General features: G+C 36.1%; 1 protein-coding gene across 1 annotated transcript; it reads right to left on the reverse strand.

The window, feature by feature from the left end:
- Window positions 1-299: 299 nt before the first annotated feature.
- Window positions 300-5,587, reverse strand: LOC128989380 (uncharacterized). Its single transcript, XM_054411268.1, has 3 exons — window positions 5,478-5,587; window positions 3,355-3,451; window positions 300-528 (listed from the first exon to the last, which is right to left on the reverse strand). Exons 1-3 carry the CDS (start codon window positions 5,585-5,587, stop codon window positions 316-318), a joined length of 420 nt encoding a protein of 139 aa, XP_054267243.1. The 3' UTR covers window positions 300-315.
- Window positions 5,588-15,745: the final 10,158 nt, after the last annotated feature.

Genomic DNA, 15,745 nt, shown 5'->3' on the forward strand with positions numbered 1-15,745 from the left:
TTATAGTAACTGTAGGAAAAATATAATGTGTAACGCGAGCGCAAAGTGCCTTTGCTGCACTCGAGAAACTTTCCACACTCATGAGCAACAAATTGCCACCTCGCACACTAGTTACACAAATAACTATTATACATGACGACATTGTTACTATCTCACATTAAGTTTTACCATGGAACTCTCAACATGGATCCGGGATGAAATAATCAATACCACGGTTAACAGTTTACTTAGCAAATGTAAAAACAGTAAAAGTGGAACAGTTTAGGACCATGGAGCATGACAGAATGAGGAATGTATGAAGTGGGCCAGTGGGGTCTAACGGTCGTGGAGCGAGGCGACAGAATCGATTATCCTCTGGAAGGTGGCGGGGTGTAGACCTAGGAAGGGACGACCACGGAGACTGCGCGAGGACCTGAGGAGGAAGTCGCTCTCGGACACTTCGGAGTTCTCCACCTCCTTGAGGAACGTGTACTTGGCGTAGTAGATGGCGGCGAACGTGGAGTACAGGAGGATGGCGACTGTCACCAGCTGGAAACGTCGGTAAAGTGATTATAATGGAAGTCAGCTGATTTGATTGTTGGGTTGTTAATTGATCCTGATTAAATAAACAGCTGATGTTAGTCTGTTAAAAAGATACACAATGTTTGACTATTCGTAGATGTAGGCATTGCATTCGAATGTTTACAGTGAAGCCAGATTTAGAATCTAATATTGTAGTTGAATTGAGCCTCTAATGTAAATTACTGTTTTCTGTAAATGTATCGACTTTTTAACCAAGCCAAACTGACAAAATACTACAAATCTTTTTATCAAAGGAGATGTAAGAATTGTATAAAATACTTGTTTATATTGTATGTTACACCATATATAAAACACTTGAAGTCGGGGATGTACAGCAACGTTACTGCTGATTTCAAATCTCCCCAAACACTCTCTAAGGGCTACCTTGTTGTAAACCATAGCATCTTTAACCTTTCGTAAACTGGCATAGTACAAAAATTAAGAGTCAAGGGATTTTAGCGAATTTCCCTATAGGAAGTAGCTATTACCGTAGGTCTCATGGTAAGACTTAGGCCCGGGACCGATTTACTTTTTCATTTTGATGTCCCCAGAGGCCAAAAACACCATTCGTTCAAATTTTTATATATGTATATATACATATATGTGTGTGTGTGTCCGTGAACACGATAACTTGAGTAATTTTTATCCGATTTTGATGAAATTTGGTTTGAAGGTGTAAGGCGGGATAAACTTGAATGGGAACAGGGTTTTATGGGGTAAAAATAGGTTTTTCTCACTTTTGACCCTCAAAACACAAAATTTCCCAATTTTTCTCTAAACCTTCTTAAAGAGCTTAAAAAAACAAACAATTCAGTATATCAAAGTGTTTTTGTACGGTTATTGGTTACGGAGAAAACTAAAAAAATTGTAAATTTAAAATTTCCATGTTATTCTTATGGAGAGTATTGTAAAATGTTGTAGTTTGCTTGTTTATGGATATCTTTTGATAAAACTTGGCAAATATATTCATTTTATACTAAGCAATAATTATTTTACTTAAAACACACACTTTATTAGTTTCCTTGTAGCAGCAAACCTAGGTACTCGTTAAACCTATTGTTATTTAAATAGATCGATTGAAAATCAATTCAAACAAATGGAAATTCGCTTAGACAGCAGGTTTGCTGTGGCGGGGGTATTTAACTGTGGCACACTCTGCCGTTGCTTTAAATGTGGCTTATTCAACCACGTTTAAAAAATGGTTAAAGATGGTTCATATAGATGTCGTATTTAGTATTCAAAGTCAGTGATCCTGTTTAGAGAAACAACTAAACTTAGTCAGTAACAAAGCTACACTATTCCCCTCTCTTATTCCAACATCCAACACTCTTCCATTTCGGGTTAAAATGTGACTTTATAGCGTCCTTATAGTGATTAGTTATTTTGGAAGTTTACGTAAACTTCGGATGAATATGTCTATAATGACTTAAAAGTATGGCAGGATATTATAAGCGTAGTCAATAAAACAAAATTATAGTTTTGGTTGATAAATATGAAGATTGAGCGATGTAAAGGTAACACCACAGGCAACAAATCATGATCCCAGTTACGAGTGTGAAAAGTTTAGAGCTGCACAAATTTAACGAGGTGACAAAACTCGAAGCGGTTAAAATCGAATCATTATAGAGCCTGACATGTAAATATCATGCCTTGTTATATACTTATGCTGTAATTAATATAACCGTAAATCAAAATGTCGTGCATTAATTCTTTTCTTGAAAACTATCCTTTTAGAGGCGAGTGTCGGCGTCTGCGAAGCCGCGAACGCAGAAACACCATCACCGTAAATCAAGCTACGTCCGCAGCAGAATGCACTTGTAGCGATGCACTTTGTCTTTTACGACAACTTCAAAGTGTGAATTACAACGCCATAGGATGTCTGAGTCTGAGACGATTGTGAGTCTCATGCGCAAACTGAACAAGAGTGGGAGTTGTGGGAATAATATTAAAATATTTACGATTTCGCATTTTGAGTTTGTAAGCTTAATTAATTTAATCGAATATTTTTCCTCTTCAATATACGTCATTGGGATGATAATAAAGCAATAACAAATAAGTCTAATTGATCTGTAAAGGACGTATCAAAATTACATGAAACTGGCTGGCTTTGCGTGGTATGGTTTGAACTATTATATTTACCAACGCTGTGTCTAGAAATGGTGCAGTACATACTTATAGATACAATAAGTCATAGTCATTTGTGTTACAGTAAGTTTATCTTTAGTTGTGACTCAAATAAAGATGAAGTTCTCCTTGCCATTACTGATAATGTCTTGCTATTGTAATATTTTATTTTAAACGTAGATACCGTACTTAGAATGAGATCCGAGCTATCTTGTCACGACTTGATCCATAAGTGATTAAGTGGATTTGAAAACAGAATTCCCGCTCCAAAGTTTAGGTACCCGCGTACCAGACTGACCAACTTCTACAAGTGAAATGCTATGGTGATATATTTAGAAGTTTTTCAAGACGTATCTTATGGATGGATGTATCTATGGCGCAACATGCTCTATTGCTCTATTCTGCTAGTTTACTGAAACTGGCTGGGTGAGTGGTTATAGCGCTTAATCGATAGGTTGCCGGATCGATCCTGAGTGTGTAGCTTTTTGATGGTGCGAAAATGGACCCAGCTGTTCCTGATCATCGGGCTTTAAATAATGACCCTGGCTAAGCTGATCTTAGTCACAAAGCTTCACAGATATTCTCACTCTATTCTACACTCATTCTTCATTCATATTTCAGGTGGCGTCCCCATCTCAATTGATAATGATAGTTAATAAAGATAGTTACCTGGAACACCGCCCAGAACTTGTAACTGCCCTCATTGATGAGGAAGTCGTAGTATGAGTTGGTGACTACGCCTAGACGAGGCTCCCCCGCACTGCTGCTGTAGACACAAACAGATAAACATACAATCATGCTTTCGTTTTTTGCTCGTGTCTATGCCAGTGGCATTTTCAATTGAGTCATTCAAACATTTTCAAGGGAAACTGGTCCAACCCCATCCAAAGTTTTGTGGATGACCCGGGAATCGAACCCATCACTGCCGCATTGAAGTCCGCGAGACGTTAACTACTAGGCAGCAACACACCCAAAAATAGAAGGGATGATGCCCTTGCTAGGAGTTTGTTTTGATAGGTCTTACTGTTTACTTAATGCGCAGTTTAGTTTTTGTTTTGCCATAAAGAAGAGCTAAAAAAAAACTGGTAGGGTTACAATCGTGCAGAGTAGTTGTACGTGAGTTTGTGGAACTAACTTGAAGCTATCAATATGAATAGAAGTAAACATCCATTTTCGTATGACAGTTGTAGTTTAAGTACTAATGTAGTTGAAATTGAGCTTCTGACACAAATAGCACACAGAGGACTACTGTACTGATTTCTGTCGTATCACAGTGTCTGTGGTCGTATGCAATAGGGGCCTACAAAGTAGGCTTAGGCTATATACAACCACGTCAAACCACAGACTATAGAACCAGTTGTCAGGCTGAAGAGGACGAAGTCCTAAAACAGCCTCAGTCCAGTAGGATTTCAGCTTACTGGATTGAAACGTCACGAAGAAGAAGAAGACCACCTATTTTAGATTATAGCAATTCTAGTTTTCTGGCAGTACGTACAGTGTTTGTGGCATATCAACTGTAAGAGTATCAAATTTTTTTTAAATGATAGGTTTGCCAGTGCACATCTGCCAGAGGGGCATAAAACTGTTTCCTAATTTTAAAATATGACAATAAATGGAATGTCCATACTTATCCATCCAAATGTGCTAGAAGGCAATCTAAAAAATGGCTATTGGACAATGATAGTTACTGGTTGGGGCCATTGACTTTTGGAAACTATGGTAGACATTCCATTGACAAGTCTAGATGTAGCTAACTTTTAAATCAAATAGAACATGAACTTCCTTTCCTGTCTTAGTTTTGTAATTTTATTCATTAAACTGACATAAAAAGATGCTACAACAGTTAACAGGAAGTTCTCCCCTTGGGTTCACACGGCTTTAAAAGCTGTTTTATTTAACTGAAACCAGTTACTTACGTCAGCCAATTCAATTTGTAAATTGCTTGATTCATTTATAATTTTATTGACTTTTAATGAAAACCCGGTTATGATTTTAATATGGAAATGGTACATGAACTACACTTCTTAGCCAAAGATAGTGCGATAGACATTTCATCTGAATCGACCATCCAATTTGGAATCAATCTGTAACATAGATGTGAGCTCTTTACATAGGTTACCTCCCGCTATCTCCGCGTCCCGCCACCTCCGTGTCCCGCCACCTCCGAATTTCAGAGTGACCCCAATAATTCTCGGTTACTACTTGCGTTAAGACTTTCCGTCCTAACCTAACATAATCTAACTTAACCTAACCTAACCTAACCCAACCCGCGGGTTAAATTTTCATTAAATCTTCCATCCACGGGCCGTGGATGCAATTACAGCTACTAACGCAGGCACTGACGGGATTTAGGGTCACTCAAGGATTCGGAGGTGGCGGGACAGATTTGGGTTCGGAGGTGGCGGAACGCGGAGATAGCGGGAGCACACGTTTACATAGTATGCTGATAAAAATCTCTTTTATCTTAACTTTCGATACAATCAATGATAGTTGATGTAACATAAAAAATACTGGGTTTACTTTTACTCCCCCCAAAGATTTAAAGTACTGGGGTTACTTTACTAGATCCAAAGTATAACGCACTACACACTATTCTCAGGTGGGTTGCTTTTTGATGGTCCTAAACTGGACCCAGCTCATTCATTGGGCTTTTAATGGTCCTTACTAATGAAATAGTTGGTCTTAATCAGTAACAAAGCTACAAAATGCATCACACTTCATTGTACACTCATATTCGGGTTAAAATACGCACCTAGCATCCCCATCTGAAATGATAGTGATATTGAAGTTACCTGTTTTGTAGCCTATCCAGTGTGCCGTTATGTGTGGGGTGTAATCTCTGTGAGTGTATTTGGGCCACCACACACCCGCAGAAAACTGTCAACACGACGCCGTACTGCATCTTCGCAACATCAACCTTTGCAACACACTAGATGTCGCACCACGGTGGTAACACAATTAACATCTGGTAAACCAGAGCTACCGCTAACTCCACACTTCCTATGTAGTTCAATACACTCTAAGATGTTTGCTCAATATACAATGTCATATGGTAATGAGGAATGAGGAAAATTGATGCTTAAATTTGGGATGGCAGATTTTGTTTGATTTTCACTCGGATTTGAAAGCAATATTGGAAATTTGTGTAGAACATTAACAAGGGGTGCACTTTCATTATACCGAACAAAAAAGTTTAAAGTACGTTGTCGAGTTAAAGTAGTTCTATTTATCGCTAGCCTGAAAAGAATCAGCTGTAGTTGAGGATATCAGCTGTAGTTGAGGAAATCAGCTGTAGTTGAGGATATCAGCTGTAGTTGAGGAAATCAGCTGTAGTTGAGGATATCAGCTGTAGTTGAGGATATCAACTGTAGTTGAGGATATCAGCTGTAGTTGAGGATATCAACTGTAGTTGAGGATATCAGCTGTAGTTTTTTCTTGTGTAACAAATTTCAACGAAAATGATGTCCTAAGATAGTTTTGACATCTCACCATGCATTTTCATTAACATATTAATCGTAATATGATACACCATATAAATACCCTGTGATCGATTTTAAGACTAAGCGAATGAAACTTATTTTAGATTTTTCAACTTGAATGTCTTATTGCTTTCACGTAGGAATATCTAACTTTCCAAAACGAAATACATTTTGGACTGAATTTGTGCCGGAACGGAGCTATGTTTAAATTCAAACTATCTGACGCAAGTGTATACCAACACTTGGTATAGGATTAGTTCTGTGAACCTATACAGCAACATAAGACAGCTAGGACATTGATGTAAAACTATATTTTACGAATATATTCACATCGCGCTAATATGTAAGAGAACTGTAAGAGTATAGTTTAAAATAATCTTATATGAACACATAGATTATAAACTAATTATTGTTATTAAATTTGGTATAATTGGTATATTGTTTATGCAAAAAAGCAATGTTTGAAAAACTATACAATTACGTGAGAATTCCCCCCTTTATTTTCAGTCACCCTCATCATTGAGTCAGGTGAAATGTATCTTCGTGCATGTCTAATCGTCCGCTCTGTCCAATAATTGCTCATTGTTTCGTCCATCTAGTTTTTGCTGATTATCTTAGCCACCACTCGCAGTACTTCTTTATCTAACAAATTGAAATTGCCTGGTACTTGTCTGAAATGGAAAGTTGAACAATCTTTTGAAATTTATACCATCCTGTATAACCACAACAATAGCCAATCACAATACATGATTGCTCTTGGATACTCATTATCTTTTAAAGTAGAAATAACTAACAATTAATTAAGAGTAATGGCGAATAACATGTTTTAGCAGCCAAACTAAGTACATCTATAGACAAATATTTTTTGTCTGTGGTACATCTGAAATCAAAGTTATATCATAGATAAACTATACTCCCCTAGTAGATTTCTCATCCTTATGGAACAGCTGAAGCCAGTTTTATTGTTTGTTCTGCCTGGTGCAATATAAAGATCGTGTTTTGTTTACAATTTGTTTCTGGTTATTTCAGTATTTAAAACCTCGTTTAACCAAATAAAATGATTAAGGAACGCGGCAGCGTTCCGCCCCGCCAAGTCCCCCAGCGGTACACAGCTGCTGCAGTGTATATATACATGACGTGACAAAGTGGCTTTTTTACTCGTCTATAGCTCTGAAGAAACAAAAGCTATTAAAATAATTGTTCATCCACTGGATAGGGGCAATCATTCTTGGCAAAATAAAAAAAAGAATTTAAAAAAAGGTTGTGTTTGAGCCAAGAAAAACTAGTTTGAAAATTCACAAATTTTCCGTGTTCTCCTTCTTCTCCTTAAATGTTGACGGACCTACAGCCCAAACCACTGGCTCAATTTTAATGTTTTTTATGTTGTTTGAAAGCCCTTAGCGTGTAGATGTGCCTTTTGAGGGTCACAAGTCGGTGCGTTGACCCATAAACCCTTGGCAAGCCCTCAAAGTACGATTTTGGCCCATTTAAATAACATGGGATTAAAATCAAAACAAAAGAAGGATCAGCTGCGATTAAATCTCAATTAATTTAAAATGTTAGAGAAATTCATAGGATCAGCTGAAAAATTATTTTAAAACTTTTATAAAGTATTTTTTTTTTAGGTATACCGAATGATTTGAGCTACTTACTATATAAAATTACTTAGAGCAGTGATATTCCCCGATACTTTCCATTGAAAAATGCAGTGTACCGATGGTACACTGGTACAGCAGCTCGTCATTTTTAACAGTTTAATACTACTTATCAAAACATATGAAACCTAGGAACTTGAAACTTAGTACTAGTACTAAGGTTAGTTTTAACATTGTTTCTTCATAATATTGCCAAAATTTATTTAACTAAATAAGGTTAGTTTTATGTTTTGATACACTAAAACAAATAAAACAATCGGGAAAATTCGTCTACGTATGTTAAACAAGCAAAAAAGTGAATGTAAAAAGTGATATGTAAATTTAGGATAAAAATGAGTTTTTCAATATTTGTTTTGCCTTATGCTATTTCTAACAAACCTAATCTGTTTGATTACATTTTTACTTCTCTAATAAGGGCTCAATTTACACTAGTCTTTAGATATACGGGTTTAATTATCGGAACACTTATGTAACACCAATGCATTTTATGTGTAGTTGTGCCCTGGTCTATATAAGAGAAAAGAGGATTTTTATTTTAACTGTTAATTTTCTACAAAAATAAATACAATCTAACAAAAAACCACTAAGTGGTAACACTTCCCCCGCCAAGTCAGCAACCCAAAAAAGACAATAAATCACCACTTTTCCGCCAAGTAAAACAATGTAATGTATGTAAGTTTGGCCACTTGGCGGCAGACTTTTGCTTGATCACTTTAAAAAATACCATAAAATTAGTTTCATTGAGCAAGTATCTCTCCCAATAGTACATTGCTAGATGAGAGCTTATTTTACAAAATTTGACCTTATTTGTGTCACATTTCATAAAATCATAATAGTGATGGTTTTATATTTACCGATTACCTCGAAATTATTATACTTAGTTGGACTAATTAATTAGAGAAGTTGATTTGTGAAATTATCCACCAACGTAACTTTAATGAAAAAAAAAACAAGCAAAAGTCTGCCGCCAAGTTGCCAAACTTACATACATTACATTGTTTTACTTGGCGTAAAAGTGGTGATTTATTGTCTTTTTTGGGTTGCTGACTTGGCGGGGGAAGTGTTACCACTTAGTGGTTTTTTGTTAGATCTAATCATAAACAATAACTCTTCTCCTATTTCACTAAAGCACAAATCATGAAATTAACCCTAAATTAATAGAAACAAAATTCCGTCGACACTAGTGATTTGTGGCACCGGACATGAACTAGACACGAAAAACGAGCTTCAAAATTTACAATGGGATGGAAAGTCTACTTCTGTTGGTTAGTCTATGGTTATGGTTATATCTATGATCAGTATTACTTCGCTTTAAAGCACACCCCGTTGATCGAGGCGAATCATACATACTCTTTTATTGATACTGTAAAACTGTTTATTGATATTGAACAAAAATACAACAAAAATTACAATCCATAGATAATGTAAATTTTGCCATGGTATGTTTTAATTTGCATAACACAAAATGTTCTACAAAACAACCAATTGATTTAGTGAGTGGTCAAATGCTTTACACGTCCGTAGACAACTCGCAAATGGGTTTTCCTACAATTACCCCAATTACCTGACAAAGTGGGCTTTCTTGCACTGGTTATAGCACGCAAAGTAGTTGGTCCTGCATTTACTTACCTTGTCACACTCATTTTACTTTAAACACCAGTATTTCAACCAAACAGCACAAAAACGTTTAATTGTATTAGACACATAATACGTACGTATGCTTGAAAATAAGTTGGCAACACTTAAAGATACTACGAAAACGATCAGCTGTTTATTCGTCATTCCATTTGACCATCATTGTTACAACGACTTAGCTTAACGTATAAACTTCTTGTTGCATGTTATAGTAGTTTACGCAACGATTGCGTACAGACAGTCATAACGACAACTACAACCTTTTGCCTTTTACCTACGACCGTTTTTTAAAGTAGCCGTTTCAGTACAGTTCTTGAATTGAAAGATTTGAAGATTACAGAATTGAAAGGTATCTCATAACAGCATTGTTTACTTTCATAACAGCATAGTTTTACTCATAACAACACGGGTAACGGACCAATGACCAATGAGGTTCAAGGATTGAGAGAGTAGAAGTAAAACTGTAATGATTCGAAATTCAACTAATCAGCTGTTCGGGCCAATTTAATTGTTGATTGGTGCAATTAGTGTTTGATACAATGTTTTGTTGCATCACTGTCAGTGGCAATGAGAGGTTATAAACGAAAACATAACCTCTTTGAGAAGTTATGAGTAGTGATTTTTAGTAATTAAAACAAGTCGTAGGTAAAGTAGTGTACGCAACTCGCGTGAATAGTGTTAACGACACGAGTAGAAAATTTAAGGTACGAGCCTTACTATTACGTTCAATGCCTGTATTTAACCTAACGTAAAACGTGTTGTTTAGTGTTAGAGGGACTAATTAATTATTTTTAAGAAACATGTTTGTAAATAATGAACACAGTGAAAGTGATTATAAACCAGTTGTTGCGTGTTAACATAAACATTAGTTTGTTAGACAATTTCATTTAGGTTTGAATTTGTACATTAGCTTGTAAAACTGCTTGGTGAAACGTAATCTGCGCGTAACCTGTATAAACATACAATTGCCCATGCCCATTATTTATACGCTTTGAGTAACTGTAGGAAAAAATGTAATGTATAACCCGAGTGCAAAGTCTCTTTGCTCACTAGTTACACTAATAACTATTCTTTATCAACTACTACAGTAAAAATCGAACTCAATATATTTGACGAATCATATCGAATGCTATGATCAGATTAGGAACAAAATCCGTCAATTTAGGTAACTACATAATTAATTATTTACATCTTCCTCATCTGTCCTCTAAATCAAACAGTAACGTATTTTGTGTACGTTTTGCTGAATATAGAGAGAGAGTTAGAATGGAGTGAGAAGACTTAGGTAGTTACTGATCAATAAGGACAGCTACTCACCTGATACCCACAATTTGTGAAGTGTGTATTGGATTTTGACTTTGTGGGCCACAACAGATTTGTACCTAACATTAGGGACAGAAGCGTATTTCGACACCCGAATATACACTTATCGAGACCCACGTGTATGACGTGACCGTGGCCAAATGATGATGACGTACGTGATTCCTACGTAACGAGATCTGGACCCGTCACACTCCACTAGTCCTCCGTCATCCATGATCCGTCCATGTCCTCCATGATCCGCGTCCTCTTCCGAGACATTACACGTCGGAAGTGCTAACAGCTCGGAAATCGTTCAGAGAATTGGGTCGCGGTTCGGTTGTAGCTTCGTTGGGTTATCCGGATAATGGATGATAACTGTTTATGATGGAAAAGGTTGGAATAGTCTTTAAGAAAATGGCGGTCACTTGTTGCGATAAATGTGTAGCCTACTACCTATATCCAAAACACGAGTTAAGCATAAAATCCGTAAAAAATCAATAGGAGCGAAAGTGGCTCATTTTTGTACGCAATTGGATTAACGAAGTGCCAAAAAGACAATTTTGCTCCAGGTGATGACCAATTATATTCATACTGTAACCTTTTAATAGTTACAAAATTAGACCACATAATTTGAAGCTATACAAAGTCGTTGTCAATGTTTATATTTCTGTTGTTTACAAACATAATATATCGTGTACAATATTTACGTTGTATTTAGCAACGTTTTCATAATGCACTACTTTGAGGTTAGCGAACCGAAAAAAAATACCATATGTTTTTTCTGTTCCCTGTTTGAAGTTACCCGAAAACGATGATTTTGTTGACGATTTAAGAGGACTAAAAACGGTTGCTTCTCGGACAGTATGATGAAAATCGACTTACGCTATGTATATTTGCTTACATCGACATTTTCAATTATTTTCCTGAAAACAAGTTCAATCTCCTTATTCCTAAATTTCTGATTTACATTAAAATTAGGTCCTTTTCATTCTAAAACTACTTCCACTAGGCCTACTGTTTTCCAGGTTGCAATGTTATAAGCAACAAATCATGTTTAGCGTATTAAGTTAGGTTTGTTTAGGTTTATGTTCGGATTCGAGACACAACGTATAACTTCAATGGAATTTTTACATTGTACTAGGCACATAGGTTCTTCTAGTAGGTTCTTCTCTTCTTCTTTCTAGGTTCTTCTCAGTAATCATACAACGGCAAAGGTTAAAAAGAGGTTTCTATGGTTAAAGGATGTTTTATACACAACGTTTATATATTGTAAAATATTGGCACTGACAATATTTTTAATGGGTACTTTGGTAGCACAATTAATTTGTTTTTGTTGCATTGAAAAGTATTCACTGCATACAGAATACAACGTACATGAAAACGCTCCTGAATAAATATCTGAAATTGCCGTTAACTTATCATAAGTGCTGGAAACGATTTCTATAACAAACCTTATAAACAAATATGTTTTGGATACGGCAAGGTTTGTACAAACCATCAAAACTAGCCACTTTGTATAAAACAATTCACAAAGTTACTACCGGTCTGGCACAACTTTCCTCAAGCAAAGCTCGGTCCCCGGGTCCCAGCCGAGCACTACCGTCCTTGTCGGGGTCATTACTCCTGAAGTTGATGAACTGACCAAAATTAAGAGGTTCTTGCAGCGAACAATGTTGTAAGACTGGAGCGTGAGCGTGTTTTTGTCGTCTTCGTGATCGCCCGGCCTCCCTTTCCCGGCGTCCTCTGCGGAATCTTCGATTCTTTCACATAACTCTTTCACGATCCCGGTCGCTATTCATCTAATTAGAGCTGTTACAGAGCAATTAACTCTGGCGATCCTCTTTGGTGCAATTAACAGAGTATTTTGTCGTTTTTAGGAGTTTTTACCTCGGATTATGTTTGTCTTGACAGCACCAATGGCACCACTTTCGAAAGTCTTGTTTGGTGAAAAAGTCTGGTAGGAAGATATTTATTTACAGTGGAGCCATAATACTCATTGATGAATTCTTTGTGGGGAAATTAATTTAGATGTTTTGGCATTACGTTGTGAGGCTTAGACTTAGTCCAAGTTTAATTTATGACTTCTAGTTACGCCATCAGGGTTTAATTTTAAATAGATAAATGGGTGTCAGCACATCCTTTATGCATTAGGGATCCGTCATCCAATTGCATTGAGACTTATAGAATGTATCTGCAGTGTACAAAAACAGTCAGTGTCAGTATTATGGAGCTCCACCTCTGGTCTTTCAAAGCTATTACGAGAACAAAATTATTAGTGATTTAAATAAAGACAATAAGTATATTAGGATGTTAAAATTTTCAACTACTTTACCCATTCGCACAAGTGATCAACACCAAAGAGATTTTTAACTTAGAAGTACATATATTTATCTTATGATGTTATTTCTTATAAGAAATATTTATCATTGGTTACTAGTTATGTTGTAGAAGTTTTAAATTATTTACTTTTATAATTTCAAAGTAATACCCCTCGCAAAACACAGTAAAAACACTATCGAGAAATAACAGTAGTTTACACGAATCGCGTACACTACGACAGTTTTTTTTAATTAGGTACTAAATCACTACTCAAACTAAGATAAGTTATGTTTTCGTTTATAACCTCTCATTGCCACTGACATTGATGCAACGAACCATTGTACTTAACACTGATTTCACCACTCATTAACAATAAATTAGTCCAAACAGCTGATGAGTTGACGTTCGAAGCATTACAATTTGACTTGTTCTCTCTCAATCCTAGAAACTTATTGGTCCGTTACTCGTGTTGTAAAACAACAATGCTAAGTAAATAAACAAAGCTGTTAAGTGAATCTTTTCAATTATAATAACTGAACTGAAACAGCTACTTTAAAAAAAACGGTCGTAGGTAAATGTATTTTCACCCCGTGGCTAACTTAATTATAGTGAAAGATGATGGACAAGAAAATACTTTACCGTAGGCCAAGTAACACTATTAGTTAGGGCCCCTCTATTGCATGGCCATGCTTGACTTGAAACTACAAGCATAGATTATGAAAGCAAGAGGAACTATTCGCTAGTCTGTAATTTAACGGTTGTCCAAACATTATTCTAAACAGCTGCATCCATGCAATTCAGGTGCAGGATAGCTTCGAGCTGCATTGCCTATTCATAACAGTGTTTAACATAAATGTCAGCGTAAGTCAGAACAATTTAAACGCTTTATTTTAAAGTACCTACAATATAGAGGGCGACGGCCGGCAAACGACTTGCGTTTAATGTACGATTTATTGTGTTGAAAATGTATTTTTCACTGTGGATATAAATAACAAGACTTTCAAGAGTACGTCTTTGGTTAGAAATGCACTTGTTAGATTTACAGATTGATATTGCTGGTATCAAAACAATGATTATATATTAAACTAAGTAAAATAATTTTATATTGGATGAACTTGAAAGGTAAGCTGATTGAATTTAGTTGCAATTTGCAAAACCTCTATATTCTTGTGAATCTGTTTTAGTTCCTAAACATTGTTTAAGAATTAAGTGTGAAACTGTAGTGGCAGATTTTTATAATTTGTTATGTGGAAGAATAAATAATCTAAATTTCGGTCCCCTCAACAATATTTCAGAACATTAAATTAATTTAATTCACTTCTGGTTAGTGTTGCTTTACTTGCATGTATTTACTCCTTTGATTTATTTATACGATTTTTACATCGGATGGTATTCGCTACTTAAAGAATCACTATAGAATAAGGGTCTAAGTTGTATATAACCATATTTCAGGAAGAAATTCTAAAATCGTAAAAAAAATCGTCAGGTTTTCCTAGATTTTAACAACTTTTTCCACAAAATCACGAAACCTAATCTAATACCGAATTAAAGTGGCTGCACTTTTGCTTGATCATTTCATCGAGAACCAAAAGGTTGTCACTAATATTCCTAAAAGCCACATTGATAATCAACGAATCTGATTTTCTGCTTTTCCTGCACTCAATATCGTTCATAACCATTTCTACCGTGTCAGTTACAATGACTGGTTCCTTTTACACTCTAGGATGTTTTGGTTTCCACCTCATTAAACGCTGTAGAATGATGGTCCCGGGATGAAGACTGTTGGATGTGGAGCGGAACTAACTGTCAGATGATTGCTGAATTAAAGAGCAAATCGTCACAATAACGTAACCAGTGGTGGTTATGATTTTAAAAATATTATCAACAAATGACGACACAATTGCTGATGAGCTCATGTCAGTGACAATATGTGGAAGATTATTCCCAATGGTAACGTTTTATCTATAGGAATAGTGTTCCTTTTTCGACAAAACAATAAATCATTTTTAACAAGAACATCATAAATATCGAAAGTATAGGATGATGTACTGCCACCACCAAGTAATTAAAACTGAAAATGTGAAAAATAACTAGTTTTTTTAGAGCAAGTGTTTGTCAGTTATCTTGAGGAAATTGCACTTATCTAAGCATCGTTAGCAAAAGTGTTCTACCCTTACTATTACCACTAATATATAGTTATAGTTTTACAGGTTGTTATCGTGGAAGTCAAAGGGATACCTCTTCTGGTTAAACAAAACAATGGATTAATAATAATAGCATTATTTAATCACAAAATTCACAAACTATACATTCTTTTTCCGTTTGCTGAGATACCGTAGAGCAGCCTGCGCCAGACCTTTCGTAACTTTTGCAGTGACTTCTTCAAGCTTTCGAGATTGGTATACTGAAGTTGCAGCATTATAGAGTTGTTGAGGAAGCAAAATCTTGTGTTTGGCAACAGCTTTAATGATCAATGCGCCGACATAGATGACGAAGTAGATGCTGAAGAATAAAGGGACGTACCACAACTTGGGACCGAGGTAGTAGTAGGTGTAGTCACTCTGCCGCTCTTCCTGAGGAGCTGGTGGAGGTGGTGGTGGTGGTGGTGGAGGGGGAGTGGGTATAGGGAGGTATTGGTTGGAAGGTGGAGGAGGAGGGTAGTAGTAGTAA

This window comes from Macrosteles quadrilineatus, unplaced genomic scaffold (genome assembly GCF_028750875.1).
Source record: "Macrosteles quadrilineatus isolate MER2022 unplaced genomic scaffold, UCM_ALF_1.0 Scaffold_3__2_contigs__length_128488019, whole genome shotgun sequence".
Classification (NCBI taxonomy): domain Eukaryota; kingdom Metazoa; phylum Arthropoda; class Insecta; order Hemiptera; family Cicadellidae; genus Macrosteles; species Macrosteles quadrilineatus.